Here is an 8,621-nt window from a genome sequence, read left to right as displayed (position 1 = left end):
GTGGAAGGAAGGCAGGAAGAATGGCCGGAGAAGGAAAACAAGAGTGACTTAGAAGCTCTTGCGTTTGTGGACAGGTCCTCTGTGCACTTAGAGACTAGAAAGTCAGAAAACAAAGCAACCTGTCTTTGGAAGAATTCTCACTAGAGTTGGGAGAGGAAGGGGCAGTATGAGGAGCTAAGGGAACGTGATGTGAGAACTAGCCGGGTCTCACTCAACACCCCCGCCCTCCATCTTTTCCATGCCTTTGAGCAAGCCCCAGGACCCCTCTGAGTCTCCGTGTCCTCGTCTGTGAAATGGGAAGAGTAACCGCTGACTGGATGACCACACGTGCATCCCATGTGAAAGTGCCCGGAGGTGGTGAGAGTCGTCATGGCCGCTGTGATGCTGCTGCTAATGGCAGGGAGGGGGTGTGGGAAACCGTAGATAGGAAAGGAAAGGAAAGGAAAGAGCAAGCAGGGAAGCATGTCAGAAAGTTGGTGGTGCCGGGAAAGGCCAAAAACCAGACAGGAGTCATTTTCCAAACTTTCCAAGGAAAACTGAGCCTTCAGATCCCCCCACACCTCCCACCCCCAAATCGTTTGTAGCTCTATTATTAACCAGCCATGAATAATTAGTTACCTGGAACAGAACAAATTTGGCTCCCATGTTCTGCTCAGCCAGGTGCAGCTTGGCTTGCCGGAAAAGGATGGCCAGGCACCAGAGAGCCAACAGGGTGGACACGCCGAGCAGAGTGTTGATCCAGAGAGCCGTGCTGTGCTCGGAGATCTAGCAGCGGACCAGAAAGTGGTCAGTGAGGGAGGCACACCTGTCTCTTGTGATTTCTCCGTGTCTGTGGGGGGAGGGTGGTAGGAAGGGCCCAGCGCCATAGCCATAGCTCCCCCCACCTCCATCTCTACCCCACGGCCGCTGTGTCTCTGGGACCCCATGCCAGGGCATGATGGCTGCAGCTATTCCTTTTTGAGCTCATGGGCACAAAATAAGGCTTGGGCTTTGCCACCTGTATGCCTGGCTTACATCTGATGGGTCAAAGATGCCATCAGGGACAAGGAACAGGCCAGCCACGAACAGCGAGACCCTGAGGAAGGCATACTGGAAGGGGCCCAGCATCAGCAGCTGAAGCTTCTTCCTGAGGGAACAGAGAGTTAGGAGCACAGACCCACAAACCCACAAAGCACTTGCCCCAAGAAGACCCCCCAACTCCCTCACTGACTCCTGGGCTGAGGTGTGGCATCTGCCATGGCCACTGACAGCATTGCATGGAGCACACACAGCAGCCGGCATGCTGAGGGACCTGAGAGGCACCTTTTTTTGCTTCCCATTCATTCCCAACTGCTACCTTTCACACGACTTGCTCTTAATGGTAGAGTAGCTAAGGCAAACGGTAGGGATAATGACAGCAAAGAGCTGAGCAGAATATTCTCAAAGGGCAGCTCGAGAAGACAAAGCCAAATATGATATTGAAATGTGCAAAGGTCTAGAGTTAAAAAACCAAAAGGGAAGAACACGCTCAACATGACTGAAACTAAAGAACGGAAGGAAAAAACTCAAGTTGCAATATTGAAAGATTCTATGGATGAAATATTGAATTCAGGAAGCATCAAAAGAAGATGGAAAGAGCACACAGTCACTGTAACACAAAGAACTAGTCGACATTCAGGTAAACAAGCAGCCATCTAGCTCAGAAGCAACAAAGCCCACATGGAGGAACATATCAACCTGTGTGATCACGGGGTGTCGAACGGATCACTGAAGACAAATGGGTGCATAAGCAAATGTGGCGAAGAAAGCTGATGGTGCCCAGCTATCAAAAAGTATAGCATCTGGGGTCTTAAAGGCTTGAAGGTAAACAAGCGGCCATCAAGCTCAGAAGCAACAAAGCCCACATGGAAGAAGCACACCAGCCTATGCAACCACGAGGTGTTGAAGGGATCAGGTATAAGGCATCATCAGAACAAAAATCTTACCATAGTGAATGATGGGGGGAGTGCGGAGTGGAGATCCAAAGCCCATTAGTAGGCCACTGGAGATCCCCTTGCAGAGGGGTCTCGGGGAGGAGATGAGCCAGTCAGGGTGTGATGTAACAACGATGAAAAATACAACTTTCCTCTAGTTCCTAAATGTTTCCTCCCCGCTCCCACTACCATGACTCGAATTCGACCTTGCAAGTCTGGCTAGACCAGAGGATATACACTGGTACAGATAGGAACTGAAAATACAAGGAATCCAGGGTGGATGAGCCCTACAGGACCAGTGGTGTGAGTGGCGAAACAGGGAGGGTAAAGGGAGAATGGGTAGGAAAGAGGGAACCGATTACAAGGAACTATATGTGATCTCCTCCCTGGGGGACAGACAACCGAAAAGTGGGTGAAGGGAGACGTCGGACAGGGCAAGATATGACAAAATACCCATTTATAAACTATCAAGGGCTGATGAGGGAGGGGGGAACAGGGAGGGAGGGGAAAAATGAGGACCTAATGCCGGGGGTTTAAGTGGAGAGAAAATGTTTTGAGAATGATGTACAAATGCGCTTTACACAATTGATGTGTGTATGGATTGCGATAACAGTTGTATGAGCCCCTAATAAAATGTTAAAAAAAAAAAAAAGAACTAGTCAACATTCAACCAGTTCCAAAGGTAGTAGATGAGCAAGAATCAATGGTGCTGAATGGTGCTTTCCTCCAAAAGAAGTTTAAGCTGCATTAGCACAAACAAGGCTCCAGGAATTGGTGGAATACCAGCAGAAATATTTCAACAAGCAGGTGAAGCACTGGGAGCACGCATTGGCCTATACCAGGAAACTTGGAAGATGGACAGCTATTTGGCCAACACTGGACGAGATCCTTATTTGTACCCATTTCAAATAAAGGTAACCCAACAGAGTGCTCAGATTGTAGAACAATATCATTAAGGTCACATGCATATGCACTTGAAGAAAGAAAAATCAATGCACTTGAACTGTGGTGTCGGTGCAGAAGATTGAAAGTTCCACGGACTCTCAAGAGAACCCATGGATCTGTGCTGGAAGAGGTCCAGCCAGAATGCTCCTTAGAGGCCAGGGTGGTGAGGTTTCGCCTCACATATGTTGTCTGCTTTATCAGGAGAAACCGGTCCCTGGAGAAGGACATCATGCTTGGTAAAGTGGAGGGGAGGTACGAAGAGGAAGGTCTTTGATGAGCTTGACAGAGTGGCTGCAACAATGGACTCAAAACATAGGAACAATTTTGAGGCTGGGCCAAGTGGTGTTTCCGTCTGTGGACCATAGGGTCGCTATGAGTTGGAACCAACTCTAAGGCATCTACTAACAACAACAACAACAACAACAACAACACCCTTCAAGCAAATCATTTTCAATGTTGTTGACCCCAGCTTCATTAACCCAATGGGCAGAAGGGGCAAGGCTATGGGGCAGGGGTATGTGTCTTGTTGGTTCTGTGTGGCTAAAATTTGCAGAGAGCTTAAGTGATAGAAATGTCGACCTTCCCCTGCCTCTGCCTCCCCTCATCCCTGGGATAAGCCCTAGGGGGGTCCTTTCTCCCACGAAGGTAGAAATCCAGGGGAAGGGATGCCCGCGGTCATCAGGGTTCCACACAAGCCGGATTCCTAGCGCTCTGAGGCAGAGCCGAGAGAACAGAGAGGCTAACCAGTGCCCTGAAGGATGCCCCTCCATCCCGTCTGACCTGGTGAGCATGAGGTGTGGGCAGCAGGGGCAGCAGCAGCAGCAGGGACCCGTGTGGATCCTCATGGGTGTCGTCTCCAGGGTCCTCAGCACGGCCTGCTTCCCACCAAAGCCTTCCACCATGAGCTGCATCAGCAAGTAAAAGCACACCGAGTAGAACCTGGGTGGGGTGGGGTGGGCAGGGAACAGAGCAGGGTGAGCTGACGAGTCAGCCAGCCCGCAGAGGAGCCACCCATCTGCTGCCCAAGAAAGAGGAGCTGCGAGGGAGAGCGGGGCTTGTTGAGGGGAAGCCGGGAGAATCTGTCCCCAAGGCGTTCCGACTGCCCCTGAGGAGTGGAGGACAGGCCCCAGAGGTGAGGCCGGAGGGGAGCTTCAGGCTGTAGGAACAGAGGCAACTGAGGAAGGTGCCCACCAGAGGCACTGTGAACAGAACAGACTGCCATGGATTGGGAAGGGCAAGGTTCCTGACCAGTTGGCTGGTGGGGAGTCAAGGTTCAGATGTCAACAGGGCGGCTTCCAGGATGAGTGAGGGGCCGAAGAGGGGCCCGGGGAGACACCGGCCCGGAACTGGGGGTCAGGGTGGGGGGGCAGCACACTCACGAGGTGATGGCCATTTCCACGAGCATCAGGGAGCGAGGGACCCAGAGGCCGAAGCAGCAGAAGACGGACACCACCTACTTGGGGAGGAGGGCAGCTGTGAGGGCAGAGGGGCCTGGGCACGTGCCCTTCCAAGGGCTTTCAGAAAAGGGCTCCCGGAGGTAAAATCTAAACATGAAAACTTACCATCTGGGAAAACCGTTTTGTTTCGTGGTGGAAAAGGCACTCCTTTAGCCTGGCTCAGTCTGTTGCCTGACCAACCTCCAAGGTCTCCACCCTGGTCGGCACGCCACCCTCTCCCACGCTGATCAACCTCGGCCCCCAAGCAGCTCCCTCGGCAACCTCAGAGCCCTGCCCTCCACCTGGTATCTCTGACGCCCCACTCCTGCTCGGCCTCCAGGCCTCCTCTAGAAGGTCAGGTGCCCCCGGAGTCCGCCTCTGAACCCCCATGGCCATCCTGCTCCCCCATTGTTGCTGCATGCCGCTTTCATTCTGTTCCACACGGGTGGTTTCCAATTCCACTGTGCTTTTCAGGAGGCTTGGGGCTGGGGCTGTTATGCTCTTGGTTTATGTGTCCAGTCGAGGCTGTCTGCTACCGTTGACATTTGCGGTCCTGGCAACTCCACGCATGGCACAGCGGCACAGCGGGTCTCTCAGGTAGGCTCACTCTGAGTGGGCATTGGCTTGAGGCAGTAGGTTAATCCACCTAGGTTAATCTGTGTCTGCTCTCTAGTGAGTGATTTACCTCCCTCCCTCCTCCTGGTAGCCAAAGGATGTTTCTTGTCATGAGAAAGCTCTCTCGAGTTTCGATAATAGTGATTGCAAACTATTTGTTTGAAATAAGTCGATGTTAAAATGCTTTGTAACTAATGTGCTTCACACGATGGATGGATGGATGGATGGATGGATAGAGTGTAATAAGAGTTGTATGAGCACCCGATAAAATGATTTTTTTTAAATTGCTTTGTAATTCCAGTCATTGGTAATTCTTTCTCAAGGGTTTGCAACAAACTCCCGGAGTCAGGGGCTTTCTTGAAGTCTCTCCCTGGCTGTACCCCTGGGGAGAGAGGAGCTAAGTTTCTCCTTAGGAATAAATGCCTCAGGTCCGACGCCTTCCTTCTCTTAGCCCCGTGTTATTAGAAGCTCTGCCACGATGCGGCTGGCCCGGGCAGATGTCATCAGGCAGGGAAGGACCTCGCGTGCTCCACTCTCCCCCCAAACAGATACACAGAGCTCATTTCAAGGGAACAGAAGTCCCCCCACCCCCACCCCCATCTGATGTCCCAGGAGCAATCAAAAGACCTGCAGAATGGTTATGGGAGCGAGTTTTGAGGAAGCGTAAGGGGTAGAGGTGAGTTTAGCCTGTAAGGAAAAAAGTGATTTCCCTCCCACACTAAGCAACTACTGCCTCCTGCACAGGGAAGGGGCTTCCTTTCAGCAGCAGTCCCGTGGTGGGCGGTTGGGTCACTGAAGGGGGAGTGGGCCCTCCCGCTCTCTCTGAAGGCTCTCAGCATTAGAGCGCTCCTTCCAATCAGCCAGCCTTTTCTGATGTGATGGCTGAGTTTCAAATGGTCCCTAACTCCTCGGCAGTCCCTCCCACAGGGCAGCTCCAGGGTCCTCACCGTGGGTGCAGAGCTACTCCAGAGCAGAGTCCTCCTCTTGATGGGACACCGGGTGTTCTTGTACAGGTAGACGGCGTCCTCCAGGTAGATGGCGATGGAGCCCAGCGTGAGCAGGGTCATGATGACCGTAAGGGCCATTTCTATAGGGCCCGAAGCTGTGGAGAAGAGGGCAGACTCCAGTGAGCTGAAGAGCCAGCCGGGGCAGAGAGACGGGGCCTCCTCACTCGCCACCACGCCTGGGATGATCTGACCTGGGCTCCACTCCACTCCAAAGCCTGACCGTTTCTTCGCCCCCAAGTACCCAGCATGTAACTCGGAAATAGTCATTCTGCTACATGGATGGTTAATTCAAGGTATGGCAAGGCACCAGACACGTTTTCATACTTAGTCACAGTTTTGAATGAGATTGGCAGGGCCCATTCACTCTTCTTCTACCTCCGGGGTCACTTGGCAATTGCAATTGAAACAGAATGTAACTAATGGTATTCTGGAGCACCGTTTGACATCCCCGGCACGTCCTGACGCGTCCACACTAGAGAGATGGCTACAAATAAAGGCACGATACGTCTGACCTGAGCTGCCCTCACCTCTGGCCCCACATTACGTGGAATCCAGTGGGCCTCAGACCCTCGGGTTAGGACAGTCACTCGGGAAATGGTTAAACATCACACGTCCAGCAACCCTGCTTCAAGAGACTTGGGATGGGCACAGTAATCTGCAATTTAACAAGCTCACCGAAGACACTGGGGGTCAGAAGGTCACAGTGGGACAAACACCAGTGAGGAGCCTTAGGCATAGCCTTGTTAACAGAACATTGGATAGTGTCGTACAGCAGGTTTCGGAACACGTGAGTTACGCCTGCAACAATTCATTTGAAACAAAGGGTTTGGGTGCTTAGCGACAAAGCCCCTGGACTCACTTAAACGCCTTCCCGAGTCAGCTCCTGGGGGAGAAGCCTGTCCTCACCCTGTCCTTCATTCACGGACAGTGTGTGGGGACACCTGCCCCAGGCCCAGAGACACGGACGCAGGGAGAAAGTGATTGGGCTGAACTGAAGCTGGTCAGGGCCCTGCTTCCCCGCACGTCCCCTCTCCGGAGGTCAGCAGCTGCCCCCTGCAATGAGGAGACCGAAGAACAGTGCCTGGAATGCCTGACTCCCTGAGAACTGGTCAGCCTGCCTGCCAGAGCTGATCAACGACATCCTGGGCCATGACCCCCCCTCTCCCCGCTTTCCTTTAAAAACCCTGGACCCCAGACAAAGCCCACAATTCCCCTGGGCTACTTGCCCACCCAGGAGCTCCGCCCTAATAAAGCTATTTCTGTTTCTGCTTTCCTTTTATCTTTGTCAGTTATCTTTATCCGTCTCTGTGCCTCGGTTTACCTCTCAGATAGGAGACCAACCACAGAGGAGACGGTGTTGTCCTCTGGGTCAGTCATCCCTAGCGGCACCCGGAAGGGCAATCGGGTCAGATGGGCACGTGTGTCCTGGTGGAACTTGTTTCAGGCACATGTCTGTCTCCACTTTAGCCAAAGGAGACCACCTGCCTCTAACCACCAGTCAGGTCCAGCCTGAGAACTCGCCAAGGAGCTGGGGATTGTGGAACTTCGGTTCCTAATCAGCACTTCAGGATCAGTGACACACAGACTGTAAAAGATGGACCATGCTGTTTCTCATCTTCCCTCCTCCACCCCTCCTCCTCCTAGTTAGGCCACAGCCCGGGGGTGACTAAATTGCTGGCGTGGCATTCCTGCTACTGTTCAGCTCCACCTGCCTTTCTCAATGACCTCCAGCTACTGCTCCAGTCGGCCCTGCGTTCACATGCAAAACTGGGTATGGTCGACATTACCGGGGACTTTTTACACAATGCTACCCTTATACCCCCCATGCCCTGGGTCTTTCACACAAGCATGAACATCCACATACAATGTGCCATAATCAAGATAATTCCAGATGGGCTAAAGAGATAAGTACTTCAAAACCAGACAGAGAAAATTCCATTGCAAGGGGTGGGGGGTGGGGATGGAGTGAGAGGGTGGGGGCGGAGGTAGAAAGACAGAAGGATTCTAATTCACAATGAACTTAAAATGAAAATTAACTTTAAAAAAGTATTTATAAACCAAACAGGGAAAACTAGAAAGAAGGGAAGAGCATTTGCATGTCTAAGCTTTAGACGTAATAGAGAGAAATGGTCAAGATGACATGAAAATGTAAAACTTCTGAATGCTTGAAAAAACTGGACAGTGGGGGGCAGGCAATAGGTTGGGTAAATTTGCACTCAAGTCTAAGATGTTTCCTACAAAAAGAAAACTGAGAACCAAAACGTGCAGCTCTTGTGACGAAGAGGAAAATGACAGTTCGAGAGGGCGGGACCGCAGGGAAATAGCCAGCCAGCCTCGTAGCCCGACAGAAGCAGAAGGCCGTCCGATGACGTTTGGCCTGTGACAAGATCAAACCGCATGCTGGCGCAGGTGAGGCGAAACAGGCCCTGCCCTTCTTCCTGGTAGAGATGGCAATTGCACAACCCATTGGGAGCCCCATTTCATGCCACTTGTCAAGAGCCTTTGGCCTGGTAACTCTACTCCTGGGATTCTATTTCTAAACCATCAAAGCACAAAGCTCCATATAAAAATGTGTATAATATTGTTGTGGTTGTTGTTAGGTACCTTTGCATCTGTTCCAACTCCTAGTGACCTTTATATGCAAACAGAACAAAGCACTGTCCAGT

The 8,621-nt window shown here is 51.9% G+C and overlaps 1 protein-coding gene across 1 annotated transcript in view; it reads right to left on the bottom strand.

The window, feature by feature from the left end:
• Positions 1-8,621, bottom strand: part of SLC51A (solute carrier family 51 subunit alpha) — a 29,251-nt gene that overhangs the window by 3,069 nt on the left and 17,561 nt on the right. Inside the window, exons 3-7 of the mRNA XM_013007148.2 lie at positions 5,896-6,050; positions 4,277-4,350; positions 3,678-3,836; positions 1,015-1,126; positions 619-765 (exon numbers count right to left, since the gene is read on the bottom strand). Coding sequence (XP_012862602.1) covers positions 619-765; positions 1,015-1,126; positions 3,678-3,836; positions 4,277-4,350; positions 5,896-6,050 — 647 coding nt within the window. The remainder of the gene's footprint in view (positions 1-618; positions 766-1,014; positions 1,127-3,677; positions 3,837-4,276; positions 4,351-5,895; positions 6,051-8,621) is intronic.

This window comes from Echinops telfairi, unplaced genomic scaffold (assembly GCF_000313985.2).
Source record: "Echinops telfairi isolate 266 unplaced genomic scaffold, ASM31398v2 ScPeMD7_17;HRSCAF=63, whole genome shotgun sequence".
Classification (NCBI taxonomy): Eukaryota; Metazoa; Chordata; class Mammalia; order Afrosoricida; family Tenrecidae; genus Echinops; species Echinops telfairi.
The sequence above is the reverse complement of the archived record's forward strand: the minus strand, read 5'-3'. Positions and strand labels throughout refer to the sequence as shown.